The sequence below is a fragment of the Castor canadensis genome, chromosome 14 (genome assembly GCF_047511655.1).
Source record: "Castor canadensis chromosome 14, mCasCan1.hap1v2, whole genome shotgun sequence".
NCBI classification, from domain to species: Eukaryota; Metazoa; Chordata; class Mammalia; order Rodentia; family Castoridae; genus Castor; species Castor canadensis.
In genome coordinates, this window is record NC_133399.1 from 105,031,249 (window position 1) to 105,046,413 (window position 15,165).

The window sequence follows — 15,165 nt, forward strand, 5'->3', positions numbered from 1 at the left end:
CATGCACACACATACACCACACACACCACAAACATCACACACATATCACACACACACACCACACACAACCAAACACACACTGACACCACACACTCACATACACACAGAATAATGTGTGTGTAATTTTAAAGCATTTAACACTACTTTATCTAATGCTAATAAACACTAAACTCTTTAAAATAATCGCCGTGAGTAAACAGGGGAAGGGGACTCAGTACTGGAGCTGGTGGTCCTCACAGCTCGTCCAAGTGGGAAGTGATTGCTTTTAATCCCAAAGGAGGTGGAGGAGCGGGACAGAGCAGGCCCCGTGTTCACATGGGCCGGGAGCCTCGCTCTAAATCTAGCTGCTGTGTAGGCTGAGTTATTTACTTTGCTAAAGATACACACATGGACATGCGAACACACACCCATCACTTGTTTGTGTAGACATTCGTCAGGTCATATTTGTGCATTGTTGGTTTTATTTTATGTCTCAGTTTTTCTCTTGTCATCTCTTACTCCTATTTTTGGTTTATGGAATCTGGAATCTTCTTATCTTTTAAGTATCTTTATTTATTTTATTGGTATTTGGGTTTGAACTCAGGGCCTCTTGCTCGCTAGGCAGGTGTTATACCATGTGAGCCATGCCCCATGCTTTAGTTACTTTTCAGATAGGGTCTTGAGTTTTTTGCCCAGGGCGGCCTCAGACAGCAGTCCTCCTACCTACAGCCTCCCGAGGGCTGGGATTACAGGGAATAACCACCATCCATGCCTGTCTTACTGATTGAGGTGGTGGTGGGGTCTTGCTAACTTTTTTCCTGGCTGGAAAGATAGACTATGAATAAGGAAATAGAATAAAGTACAGTAAAAGATGAAATGCAGGAAATCTGAGTGGGTTAATTTTTGGAAGGGTGTTTGGGTTGGTGATTAGATGAATTTTCCCTAAGATTTTCTGTATTTTTGAAATTTTCTGCTTGAAGCAAAATCATAACATCAGGAAAACTGTTGTATCTTTAAGAAAGCCGTTGTGCCTCGTGTCTCACACCATCCCATGTTCTCGCAGGGGGTTGCGGCAGCCAGTGGGCCCACACAGCAGGGCCAGGCCGGGCAGAGGGGTCTCCAGGCTCACAGCAGCTCCTTGGGGTTGAGTGGGAAAAGCTGCCTGGGTTCCAGGAGAGCACGTGACCTTCATAGCTGAGGATTCAACATCTGTGGGCTCAACCAAAAACTTGGGGAGGGGCAGGGGAGAAAATCCCAGAAGGTTCTGAAAGGCAAAATTGAAATTTGCCTCACAGCAAGCACTAATGTGAGTCTACACAAATGAAGACTTGCGCGCATCGTATTAGGTATGATAAGTAAGGCATATTATAAGGGGATTCAAAGTGTTTGGGAACCCAGCCTGGGGTGGCTCAGTAGTAGAGTTCATGCTTAGAGGCCCTCGGTTCAAATCCCCAGCAGCCCTTGCCCCCAAAAGAAGGATATGTGAAGGCTGCATGCAAACACCACACTATTTTATATAAGGTATTTGGGCATCAGAGGATTTGAGGATCATGGGTAATGTCCTGGAACTAATGCTCAGATACCAGGGGACAGCAGCACCTGTGGCTCTTCACCTGACCTTGCACAGTGGAGTGTGAGAGCCCAGAGAGGACGGTGACTCACTGAAGAGCATTCTCGAGCTCTTCCTGTATCTGGACACTCAGCCCCTGCTCTGAGGGGTTTGCATCCCCCTGGAGGGAAGGGTGAGACAGTAAATTAGTGACACTCACGTGGAAGCTGTTGCCAGTAGTGACACAAGCCTGGGATGAGGGGAGCTGCGTGGTACGGAGCAAGGAGAAGGGACTTCCAGAGGGGGTACCTTGGGTGCAGACCTGGGGGTGGGCAGGAGCTGGACAGTCACAGGGGTGAGAAATCATCGGGGTGGCTGTGGGTGGTGAGCAGGCAGGGACAGTGTGCTAGAGAGGTCATCGAGGGGCACAACCAGCTGCAGACAGTGGGCCTGCCACCCCAGTGGTGGATTTGCTGGGGACTGCAGCCTCTGACCGAGGTTTCAGGAGATCCCTGGCTGCCCAGGTGGTGGATTGGAGCAGGGCGAGGATAGGGCAGAGGGTGACTGCAGAGACATCCAAACTAACTGCTACAAAGTGGTGTTTGTGTGGTTTGGAGGGAAGGAAGAGGGAGCACAATTTAAGAAGAAAAATCCAAACACTTTTGTCAGTTTCTATGTTTGGATTTTACCAATGGGACAGGCTTGCATTTGATGTGGGGACCACTTTCACTGTCACTAGGTAACATCCTCATTGTCGTGCTGCAGATACCAGATACCCACATCCCTGTTTAATTACTTAGGCTGAAGCTGGGTGTGAGTGGCTCACTCCTGTAATCCTAGCTACTCAGGAGGCAGAGAGCGGGAGGATCAAGATTCGAAGCCAGTTGGGGCAAACAGTTCGTGAGACCCTATCTTGGAAAAAACCATCACAAGAAAGGACTGGTGGAGTGGCTCAAAGTATAGGCCCTGAATTCAAACCCCAGTACCACACACACACACACACACACACACACACACACACACACACACACACACACAAAATTACATAGACTGATACTTGTATTTTAAACTGATATACTTATAAATACACATAATAAAGAAAAAAGTTGATCTGTCAGAAGAACATGTGGCTTAGAAGGCCATACATTTAAAAGTTTTAATTGACACATAATAACTATATACTCACAGGGTACAGTGTAACATTCAATAAATGTATACATTGTAATGATCACATCAGGGTATTTAGTCTTATTAGACACCTTTTTTTTTTTTAAGATGAGGACTCTATATAGCCCAGGCTGGCATTGAACTTGCTCTGTAGCCTAGGCTGGCCTGGAATTCCTAATCCTCTGACCCCAGCTTCTCAGGTGCTGGGACTACAGGCAGACACCACCATGCCTGCCTAAATGGATGGGCATATTTTGATTTACATAAAGCTAAGCTCAGTTGGTCATAGCTTAGCAGCATCTGCAAAATTTGATCCATTTCAGAAATCAGCTCATTAGCATTGACTAGGCTGGTGTTTTCTTAGCTCAGAACTGCTTACCTGAGTGTGGGAATCCTAATATTCTGTTTTGGAAGAATGGCTCATTGCTTTAGGTGTCTAACATCCTGGATTTTCTATTTATTGTTGCATAAGTTTGACTTTACCCTTGACAAATCATTTCAGTTTGAGAGTGCTTTCTGTGCAGAAGATGGGTAATAGTACACCTCCTGTCACCGTGATAGCTGGGCAGGGGCTCAAGTAACCTAGGAGAGAGAGAAGCATGTGCAAAGGTCCTGTGGTGGGAGGAGCAGGCTGATAGTGCAGCAACTGAAAGATGTCCTGTGTAGTTGGAGAACAAAGGGCAAGGCAGAGATGCCCACCATCACACGGTGGATGTAGGCCAGGACAAAACTGGGCAGGATCTTGCAGAGTTTGTTGGGGGTTGTAATCTTTATGTGACCTGCAAAAGGAGGATTAAGTTGGGGAGCAATATAAAATTGGTAGATATGCTGCCTCAGTCAGTCCTCGAAACAAAAGTATGTCTGAGGTGATATTATCCCCATTTTAAGCCAGCACAGAAGGGGCACCTTGCCAGGTAAGGGGTGATGTCGCCTGAGTCCATGGTCCTATGTCCTGCCGGGCAGCCTTCCTTGGTCACAGTGTAATATCAGCACGATTTAAAAACCCTTTGAACTCTTAAGATGAAAGATCCCCTTAAATTACAGAGCATGGTCTTGCTGTGCAAGCCTGAGCAGTCAGGAGACAAGTGGGTTGCCTGGGTGCTTTGGAAGGGCCAGCATGCATGGCTGCAATCCAGCCACTCCCGGGGCCTGCCTGTCTGGTGGAGCTGTCTCCTGTCCCAGCAGCTATCAGCTGAGGAAGGCTTGGGCTCCTCTGGCTGGCCATTTGACACTGCCTTTGTCCATAAGGACCCATTGTCTGTGAAATATGCCCCAGGTTTTAGGGACTTTGAATGGGGAAATCAGATCTGGGAGTTGATGCCTGGTGTCACTGGGGTATCGTACAAGGCCAAGTTTCTGCTTTCTGCCTCTTGGGTACTCAGCTGGCTTAAGTGCATTCTTAGACTCTGGGTGTAGAGATCACAGCCACGATTGGGAACCCAAGAAGCCCAGTTAAGGGTTCAGTGGGAAAACACCTGCCGGCCCCAGCCCATGGGTTTCTTGCAGACAATGACAATTGTCTTTTCTTCCCTAGTTGACCATGTTGTTCCTGAGCCAGGGACAAGCCTGTTGGCCGCCTTTGACCAGTGGCGAGAGTGGGCTGACAGCAAGTCCTGCTGTGACTACTCTCTGCATGTGGACATCACCGAGTGGCACAAGGGCATCCAGGAGGAGATGGAGGCTTTGGTGAAGGACCACGGTAAGTCTTGAAGGCCTGGTGCCCCCTGTAGGTGCTCCATTTCAGTGCACAGACAGGCACAGCCCTGGGAGGACAAACCCTGAATGGTATCCCTGCTTCATGGCCAGGCCTGCCCCTAGCAGAGTCTGATAGAGGGCTTTGGGCTACAGCTCATCTGGTTGGAAGGGGCCTCTGCCGGTGGGAGCATCGTACGTCACTGGTGAGAGAATGTCGTCTTACCATGGGCCTTCTTGTGTGACAACTGTCCACAGCTCACAGGCACAGGAGACCTGCTCTTCAGCCAGGCTGGGCATTGTGGCTGCAGACGCAGCAGTCCACCCCCTAAGGATGGCAAGTCTCTGGTCCTGAGACTACGGGGCAGTCTTGGGAGATGCCAGCCTTGAGTGCTGAGCAGCCTTTTCCCACAAACCTGGAAGATTCCGGAAGAGATGGCAGGGCGATGGGACACTCTGAGCCTGAGACAACCTGAGGGGTCTTTTCTGTTTCACAGATTTCTAAGGGTTGGGAAAGATTCACAGAGAGATTGGTGGAATCTTTGCTGCCCAAGGTGCCTCTAGGACCCTGTCCACAGGAACCTTAGGGGTTCAAGTGACAAGAGCTACATGGTCTTCCTGAGTCTCCTCGAGTGACAAGTTCCCTGGTCACTTGTTGACCTTGCTGGACCCTGACCTTCAGGGAGGCACCTGTTGGTTTGCAGGTCTGGGACTTCAGGCTCAGAAACCCCATCTGTGTGTGCAAAAAAGAGCAGGAGGGAAATTATCAGGATGGATGTGGGAGATGGCCATAGATACAGGGTGGAAGGCCCAGAGAGGACAATGGAGTCAGGTTTATGTCTTTGCCCTTCCACAGACCAGCTGGGTGACCTTGGGCAATTCACTTAAATGGTATGAGTCTCCATTTTTTTTTTTTTTAATCTCTCACATGAAGATATTGGACCAAGATGTCTCCTAAGACTGTTTCCAGCCTGAATGTTCTACAAACAGGAAATAACTAACCTTTGACCTTTCTCAGTTTTGAGATTCCAATGGATTTAACTTTGCATAGATTGAGTGAATCTACTCCCAATCCAGCCTGGGAGGGTTTCCATGGCAACTGTTGCCTGGCAAAGAGAGAAGAGTCAGGATGTCCAGAGGCATTGAGCTGAGCAGTGTCCAGCACCCCCAGGTGGCTTGAATTAAGCTCCAAGGCTAGAAGGTTGTCAGGACGATTGTTTAAGATTGGGATTGATGTTGGGCAGGGATGTTTGGTCCGGTGCCCGGGAGGAAAGAGGTCCAAGATGCCAGATGAGCACTGTGACATCTGCTTGTCCAACGAAAGGACCTTTTCTTAGTTAAAGAAAAAAAATTCTTGAAACTCAGTGTGGAGGGCAGTCTGCCTGCCAAAGAAAAGACGTTTATTATTCATTGCATAGAGAGAGACTGCTAAGACATTTTCTTCTTAAAGTCTTTTAAAAAAAATGGGCAGCCTTTTAAAAAAGTGTAAGTGGCACTGGGTAAAGTTACCTTGTGCTACCGCCACCATTGTTCACCTACAGAACTCTTGTCTTGCTAAACTTCAACTCTGAGTGCATTAAACAGTTATTCCCCAGCCTCCTTCTTGGCCCCCATCTCTATGAATTTGACTGCTTCAGGTCCCTCATATAAGTGGAATGACATTAGTATTTGTCTTTTGTGACTGGTTTATTTCACTTAGCAGAATGTGTTCAGGGCTCATCCATGTTGTAGCATGTGTCAGAATTTCCTTCTTTTTTAAGAATGAGTGATGTTCCAGTTTTTGTATGGAACATCCATTGATGTTCATTTTGTTCATCCATTGATGAGGCACTTGGATTGTTTCCTCCTTTTGCCTTTCCTGAACAATGCTGCTATGGATATGGATGTATTAATCCTATAACTTTAATTTTGATCCGTTTTAAACTTATAGGAAGATTGTAAGAATACTGGACTTGGGGAATGGCTCAAGTGGTAGAACACCTGCCTTGCAAGTGCAAGGCCCTAAGTTCAACTCTCAGTACCATAAATAAATAAATAGGTAAATGAATAAAAATTATAAGAATGCTAAGTAAAGTTCTCAGGGACTTTATTCCTAGATTCATTGGTTTATATTTTTACTATATACACACTTTGTCATTCTCAGTAGGTCTCTGTCTCTGTCTCTCTCTCTTTCTCTACACACACACACACACACACACACACACACACACACACACACACGGTATTATCTTGTTCTTATTTCTTTCCAGATGATCTGGTTTCAGAGTATTAAATGTCACGTCTCCACCTCTGTTTTGTCTGTCCCTAGGGGTGAACTCCTTCCTTGTGTACATGGCTTTCAAAGATCGCTTCCAGCTGACGGATTCCCAGGTAAGAGAGCTGGCTCCAGTGTAGGCTCAGTGACGTTGGGTACATTTAATTCCTCTGCTCTGTGGGAAAGTCATCTTTGGTGCTGCACCTCCCTTAGCTCACAGGCATGGCTGGTAATTCTGTTACTGATGGAATTTAGCCTTAGGGGAGAGTGTGAGTCCAGTAACCTAACCCTCAGGGCTGGAGCTCCCCCAGAATCTGCATCTGAGCCTTGAAATGGCCAACCTGGCACAACATGGCCAAGAAGGGCACTCAGAGTCCTTCCCTTAGCACACCTGGTGCAGAAGCAGCCAAGGGTACCATTTCTCATCCCAGAAATGTTGCTGACTGGGAAAGGGTTTCCTGGGGACCCGGAGGGTGCAGATGATTCTCTGATCCCACCCTTTTCTCTCTCAGATATATGAAGTACTGAGTGTGATCCGGGATATTGGTGCCATAGCCCAAGTCCACGCGGAAAATGGCGACATCATTGCAGAGGTATGGGGCTTTCCAGGTACCATTTCTTTATTCCCTGGAGGGCTAAGGAAAATGTGGTGGCTCCAGGAGCTGAACCGTGTAATGAGAAGAAAGGAGCCTGGCACCCCCATGCTGGGCTCTGCCAGCATCTCTGCTGCTGTCACCCCATGTGCTCAGGGTTTTGCAGGATGTAAGCCTGTCCCAGCTCCTGAGAGGCCATTCCTTGGCACTGCAGTGCATCTGCCTCGGTGGGCTGAGCGTCCTACACTGACCCCCTGGCTGGGGGTGCCTCAGCTTTCTGTGGTTTGCTCTGGCTGACGTTGATCCATCCTGCTCAGGCAGGACTGGGAGCAGAACATAGACCCCTTTTCTTTGTGAGGTCTTGGAATCAGGGCCAATGGCCAGCAGTGCTCTCTACTTCCTGCTCGGGAAACCTTGTGTCCAGGTCTCCAGCTATCAGAGCCGTCTGGAGCCCAGCTCCTCCTGACCACCTGGCTTTCTCTCCCATTTCAGGAACAGCAGAGGATCCTGGATCTGGGCATCACAGGCCCCGAAGGACACGTGTTAAGCCGGCCTGAGGAGGTGAGCATCAGGAGATGGGATGTGTGACTTGGTGTCCTGTGGGTGCCGTGTGGAGCATGCAGACACTGCTTTGTGCCTGTTGAGAATGGGATTTCAGGCTGCAGACTGGTCTCTCTGAGAAGCCTGGTCTGTCTCTCTCTCTTTCTCTGTGTAGTGTTGGACTGAGCCCTCGGGTAGAGCAGTGTGGCTGGCTTATTGAGCCTGAGGGCTCCTCTGTATCTCTGATTCTTGGAGCCCTTTCCTAGGTAGGCACAAGAAGTTCTTGCTTAGTATCCTGCACTCTCAGTGTTAGTGGCCCATAATTTATGTCCTTGTCACCAAAACATGGAAAAGGAATCAGAAAGCTCTATTACTACACTTCTGGTGGGGGAGTGGCAAGTTTTTCCATGGTAAGCCTGCACAGGGTGTTGCATAGCTAGCAGAGTTTGGTGGACAGAATCTTTTAAAATCACAGGAGGAGGATCCAGTGCAGGGGTCTGGTTGGCATGGAAGCTGAGTGTCCCAGTCACCCACCCAGCCCCTTCATGGTGAGGTGCCTGAGTCAGATGCGTGGGTCTCACGGATTAGAGGATAAGAGAATCTTTTTCTACCACTAGAGTTTGTAGCCTTTCAGTACTTTTCAGAACTTGGCTCCTTAGTGAAAGGCTCAAGGTCAGGCTGTGGGAGACCTGACCAAGGAGGAGTCTGGTGGCTCTGAGCACAGAGAACACTGGGGAGACTGTCATTTGTCCTCTCCTTTACTGGAAGGAAGTGGCAGAGAAGGGGAGGGTGCAGAGGAGGGGAGAGCAAATCACCAAGGCCCTGGAGGAGTGGAGGCTCACCAGTGGGATTTTTCTTCCAGAAACAGGTGGAGGGGGATGCTGGAGAAAAGGGCTGTGAAAGGGCCAGGGCCACCAAGTCACAGCTCTACAGCTGGCTGAAGAGCAAACCATGAAAGCAGGAAGCAAGCCTGCGTGGTTATGGGAATAGAGTACAAGGAGGCATCACTCTGGTTGTTCCTATGACCAGAAACCTTAAAGCCCTTTGTAGAGGGTTCCGCACAGGATGCTTTTCTTTAGCAGTTGTCATACTGAGAATTACAGGGTCCCAAGCAGCTAATTACAAAGGCTGTGGGTGCTAGCAGGTCTGGGAACACCTCTGGTGTTCTTCAGAGAATTCAGAGGCACCAGCTCTATGCCAGGCACTGAATGTGGTACTTCCCATGGGTTCTTGCCCTGTGACAGCCCCATGAGGTGAGATGGGCTGCCAGGAACCTTTAGCGTGCAGAGTGGAATTAGAACTCCAGCTCCCAGGCTTCAGCTGTGCCTTCTCCCATGGCTCCTGGTGACTGATTTCCCAGTTTGCCAAGAGGAATCTGTTGTGTGTTAAACCCTCAGAGGGCGATAAAGAGAATAAAATATGGAACCACTCCAAGTGGACTTGATTACTGTCCAGCCAGGGAGAAACCACCAATACACAGGAAACAGTGGCTAATGACAGATGCAATTTAACTTCCATATGCCTTCGAGATCTTTCCGTCGGGAACATCATGATGGTTACCTTGTATTTGAACTTGCCAAGACTTCTTCCTGCCACTATATTCTTTTCTTCCCAGCCCACTATGTGAGACCACCTGGTAGGATTTTCCCTGATTTTAGCTGAGAAGATGGAAAAGGAGGTGATGAGGAATTCTAGAAATGACCTGTTTGTGATGGATGAGTGGCAATTGAACGTGTGTTCTCAGCTGGCAGAGCCAGGCCCTGTGGGGACAGTGAGATGAGAGGGAAATGGTGTTTTGTGAGGGACTCAGGACAAGCCAGGGGCAAAGAGGCAGAGAGGAAGTAGTGATGGGTAAGGTGGGAAGTGGTGGGTTCCAGACAGGAAGCAGCTGAAGGAGCGTGGGATCCAAGAGGAGAGGGGGACTTCCCAGCAGGCCTTACAGAATGGTGTGGCTGGGGTGTGCAGAGGGCAGGTGGAGTACTCACCTGTGTGCCCCTGGTTAGGTCATCTTCCTCCCTGGGTCCTGTGTTGTCTTAACTTTAAAATCAGAAAATGGTACTAGAGACCCAGATAGAGGCAAAGAAGCTTTATTTTAAACTGTTTCCCCAGTATTTTAAAGAGGGATTCTGTAAAACTGTGTGCTGTGTATCAAAGGTGTACACATAATAGCAGGAGGGGAAAGAGTTCTGGGTGGAACATGGAGACTTGAGGTTTCAACATCTTCCTTTTTAATGAAGCTCACATTTTAGTTTGGCCTCTGCCCAGTTCTCAGTCTCTTGGTGATGGGGTAGGGGCGGGGTCTCAGCTCTCACAGTGGATACACAAATCCAGACAGACCCCTGGGGTCCAGATTCTTCTCAGCATATCCTAGTAGAAGCCAGCCCAGCCCCCACCTCCTATAATCAGAACCACTGCACACCCCTCTGCTCAGGTCAGTCCCAGGCTGTGCCTGTTGCTTTTATAGGGTTATTAATGACGCCTCTTTCACTTTTCAAAGTGTCTGTGTTGGGACATTCAGCCGGGTCATTCTTGGCATCCCCGGGAAGTGAGCCCTTTTCGCACTTCACACTGGGCACTTATGAGCCGGCTGCCGAGCAGGAGGCCATGGACAGGGAGGGCCCTCTAGCTATCCCAGGAATTAAAAACATTTGGGTGTTTGCTTTGTCTGTGGCTCTCCAAACATCTCTCTTCACATGGTTGATGCTCAAAGGCCAAGTGTGAATGAAGCTGTCTTAATTTCTGCCACTTAGCTGACCAGTTAGGGCAGCACAGACTTACACCCAGTCTAGTTCTTAGTTAGCTAAGTGTTCAGCCAGGAGTTCAGTTATTTAGTCTGAAAAGTAACAGCCTGGATTTAAGTACCATTCTTGAGGGTTTTCACTTTTATGTGGGCCAACTTTGAACCATGACCGTCCTACCTAGCTGGGACCACAGGTGCTCACCACCACATGTGGGGGTCTCACTAATTGTCTGGGCTGCCTTTGAACTGAAATCCTTCTATATCTGCCTCAGTAGCTGGGACTGTAGGTGTGAACCACTGTCCCCGGCTGCCAGTGGGTTTTGAAGATCTGCTGTGCCACAGTTTCACCCGCCATTATAAACACACATTGCTAATTCCTCTGTAAGATATTAACTCCATCTGGGGAGTCATCCCTGGTCGTGTAGTCAGCAGTCAGCATAGGGATCTTTGAAAGCTGTTCACTGAGGCACCAGATGCCAAAGGTCGTACCGGGCTGTGGCTGACCAGCCACATTCAGTAAGTCTCACACATAGGGCCCTTGGTGTATACAGATGGCTGCTTGCCTGATTCTCTGGTTCTGAGAGGCTGTTTTGTTTTGTGGATGTTGCTGACTTGGGGTGTGAGCATCTGACAGAACTCTAGAGCTCGAAGTCACATCCTTGTGTGTCTTCACTCAAGACCATGGAAGCAGAATGAAGGCACTGAATGGAGATTCCCCAATATCTGGGTGGGGTGGTTCTCAAATGTTAGCAAGCATAACAGTTATGTTCTTACTAGTCCTGAGTCTGGGGTGGGACCTGGGAACATGCATTTCTTACAGCCCCAGGCTGATGCTGATGTCGCTGGCTGGGTGACCACACTTTGAGAAGGGTCAGGAAGAGATTACTCCATCATTGCTCTACCCATTCCCCATGGTGAATCCCATTTGGCTTTGTCTTTGGGGGGAGGATAAAGATGGACTGTGTGTGGGGAAGGCATGTTCTCACGCTCAGGTGCCCTCTGTAGGTCGAGGCCGAAGCTGTGAACCGTTCCATCACCATCGCCAACCAGACTAACTGCCCCCTGTACGTCACCAAGGTGATGAGCAAGAGTGCAGCTGAAGTCATCGCCCAGGCACGGAAGAAGGGTAAGTGTTGCACTGTGGGACCGTGGGCAGGTGGGAGGGAGGAGGGTGCAAGGGCTGCACACCAGGGAGGACTCCTTTTCCAGCCTTTGGGCCAAGTGGGCCACTTTCATCCCATTCCGGCATTAACCTAATTACAGCCCAGCAGGGCAGGGAGCTCCAGTTTCCTCCCTTTGTTCCATGGCTGCAGCCTTGTGGTTATCTATTTAAAACCAAGGCTGGATGGGCAGGCATTCCCCTCACCCTGCCCCCACAGAAAAGTTGGATTTAATTTGATGCAGTCTAAATAAATTAGGCACATACACAGGTGACGTCACTTTCTACTGGCTACACGGAGCCCTTCTGGGGAACGTTATTTTGCAAAATTGTCTCCTGTTTGGATGGTGGTGATTTCCCCGGGGTGAGTCCGAGAATCCAGTGTAGGGCCAGATGTGTTTTGCCCAGATGTGACCATGTCAGGTTTTGGTGCTCTGGTTCCTCCCCATCAATGAACTGTGGCTGTGTTCCCAGCAAGGCTGCCCTGTTGTTACAGCTTTTCCCCTTGGGGTCGTTCTGTGCCGCTCCTTATACATTATTCATGCAGCAGAGCCCTATTGTCACCTGCCGCCCACTGTATGCTAATCACACTGCACAGTTGATGCTTGGGTGTTGGCACCTTGTACAGAAAGCCTGAGATGGCTTTCTGGCTCTGATGGTGGGCCTTCCCCTGGGACTCCTTCTCCCTGACTTTTTCTCATTGTCTCCCCACCCCTTCATCTCTGTGTCTCCATTGTCCTTCTTTTCTCTCCTGAGTTCTTGTTTTCTCTTCACAAAGTCTTGTTTTTCTCAGTCTCTTTCTTTGTCTCTCGGTGTATTTGTCAGTAAGGGAGCAATTTGGCTCCATTTCTTCTTCCCGGGATGTGAAACACATGGATCAAGGCCACTGGTGGGTGACCCAGCACAAGCTCCAGAACAAATTGCCTAATGACCATGGAGTCAGATTGTCCTGAGAGGTGATGGCTTCCAGACAGATCCCAGCAATTCCTGGCCCCGGCTCTTTGGATGTGCTCTCTGGAGTCTAATGCTTTGCACCTGACCATTGCTGTACTATATATTCTTGGGAAGCTTCCCTCTACTGGCAGCTTGAAAGCACTGCCTTTTTTTTTTTTTTTTTTTGGTGGTACTGGGGCTTGAACTTAGGGCCTACACCTTGAGCCGCTCCACCAGCCCTTTTTTGTGATGGGTTCTTTTCAAGATATGGGTCTCATGAACTATTTGCCCAGGCTGGCTGTGAACCACTTAGGAGCTACTGTCTCCTGAGTAGGTATGATTACAGGCATGAGCCCCGGCAGCTGGCTGGCATTGCCTTTTTGAAGTAAGAAAGGCGTCACCTAAAATAATGTATGTAATCTCAGAATCTACTTTGTCTTGTTTTTCGAAGAGACTTTGTGGATGGTGACCACATCTGTGTCCCTTTACTACAATTTGTAAGATGGCTGGGCACATGGTGTGGGGGGGAAAGTAGGGGACAGCTTATTTTGTGTATTTTACCAGTCAGTCTGGATCTGAACGATAATAATGAATGAGTCAGGTGAACACTTTAACATGGTTTTGGATTGAGGCTTTGCTGCCCATGTGTGCCCAAATCCACACATGCACCTGTCCCCATTGGAGGATGGAAGGCTCCTGCCTGTCACCAGACCACAGTTGGGGAGGTGGAGTTACCAGCCAGTTCCCCAAGTAGTTCTGAAGCCTCTTCTGGTGTCTTGGCTTTCTCATTGAAGTGTGGGGCTGGAGGGGGTTAGCTAGAGTCCAGTTGGACTCCAACTTGGGGCCAGAGCTTCTCTGTTGCCCTTAGAATTTTGGTACTTTGTGTGTCTTGGGGGTGAGCACCAGAGGGAAATATTTCAGTATGTTCTGTTCCAGAACTTTCCAGGTGTGAGTCCAGCTGTGCCCACACAGTGGTTCCCATGTTGGCTTTTGCATTCAAACTGTTAACTTTTAGTTCTTGAAAGCCTTAGTGTTAGACCTGAGCTGCTGGAAAGGAATTCCAGTGCATTTGGCTGCCAACAAGCAAGAGCAAGAAAGCCTAGCCGTTGGCTGAGAAGGCTCTTCCATCTTGGAACATCCTTACAACTTGGAGAGGCAGCCCAGACAAAAACTGACATATTTTGTTTTTCTGTAAAGCTGAGTTAGGGAAGAATGGAACTGGGACTTGGTTATTGGGCCCCAGCTTCAGGCCCTAGGCCTCCATGTTAACATTTGACAGAGTCACCTTCACACTTTGAGGTTATTTTGGTGTAGGAAATGCTTGTGATCTGTATGTGTTGAGGCTTAGTTTCTCACCTAACCTGGTAGAAACTGGAGCCTGAACCTCCAGCAGAGACCTGGGTGATATGAAGCAAGGATTCCCAAATGACCAGGAAGGAAATGGTTGAGGTTGTACTAGGGTTTGTTCCCTGTGATCAGTTAACTGTCCTAGATCAAATTTGTCTCCACAGTGCTTTAGCTACATGATGTGAGTTGCTAACTGCTGCTAGTCTCAGTTTCTTGTCTGCGAGGGGAAGATAGTAACCGTGACTCTGGAGTGATGATGTTTAAATGAGATAATGCACATAAAGACATATGCAGTAATATTACCAGTTATCCTCGTGACTGGAGAGTGAAGGGCTGGTTTGACCTGGAGCTCATTAGACAAACAAAGCAAAGACACCTGCTGACCTAGGGCAATGGTTTCCAGCCAAGGATTGCTTTTCCACTTTGGGTGTGTTCTTTTAACCCCCAGAGGCAAATGTGGACCACTGCCATCTTCCTTCCACCCCCATTTCTCCACCTATGAAATGAAGAGTTTTCACTCCTTCCATTGTCTTTTCCTATGCGACACTTCAGGCCTAGGTACCAGGAACAAGAAATGGTCTTGTCCCTCAGTTAATGACTACACTAGCAGGGAAGGGATGTGTGAGCAGAAAGGTACAAGGGGAAAGGGTCAGAGCCAAGCAGGACTAGAGCACAGGAGAGAGGGGTCAGGCTTCAGGAGGGGACCCAAAGTTCTCTACCCGTGACAGATTCTTCTCTCAGCCCATGTCCTCCCCACCCACAGACCTGCTGGTCCTGTGTCTAGGATAGGAGATGTCAGGTAAGTGGGGATGTGAGATGAAACTGAGAAAGTGGGTGGAGTGAGCTTTTTTCTCTCGCTCCCTTGTTGCAGCGAGCTTTCTTTTGCTCCTGAGTATTACCAAACCTAACTGGGGCTAACTGTGAGCGACTGGAGATACAGCAGGGACACAGGATAGACAGAGAGAAAGTGGGATCAGGTGTGTTGGGTGCTCAGGTGGCAACACACAACCCTCATTGCTTCTTTTCTCTTCACTTACTCTGCTTCCTCTATCTTTATTCTTTAAGGCCTTACTCCTTTGCAGTTGTTTAAAACTAAACTAAAGTCTTTCCTTAAAACCGTGCTTTTAAAGTCTTCTTTTCTGTTCTTTAAACTCTTTCCTTAGACTTGCTCTGTCCCATGTTTTCTGTTAGTTTTCTTTAGTTAGCTTTTCT

General features: G+C 48.6%; 1 protein-coding gene across 2 annotated transcripts in view; it reads left to right on the forward strand.

The window, feature by feature from the left end:
* Positions 1-15,165, forward strand: part of Dpysl2 (dihydropyrimidinase like 2) — a 121,014-nt gene that overhangs the window by 89,021 nt on the left and 16,828 nt on the right. For both annotated transcript variants that reach the window (XM_074055200.1, XM_020175757.2), the window contains exons 4-8: positions 4,230-4,394; positions 6,696-6,757; positions 7,154-7,234; positions 7,727-7,795; positions 11,520-11,640. In XM_074055200.1, the coding sequence (XP_073911301.1) occupies positions 4,230-4,394; positions 6,696-6,757; positions 7,154-7,234; positions 7,727-7,795; positions 11,520-11,640 (498 nt within the window). The remainder of the gene's footprint in view (positions 1-4,229; positions 4,395-6,695; positions 6,758-7,153; positions 7,235-7,726; positions 7,796-11,519; positions 11,641-15,165) is intronic.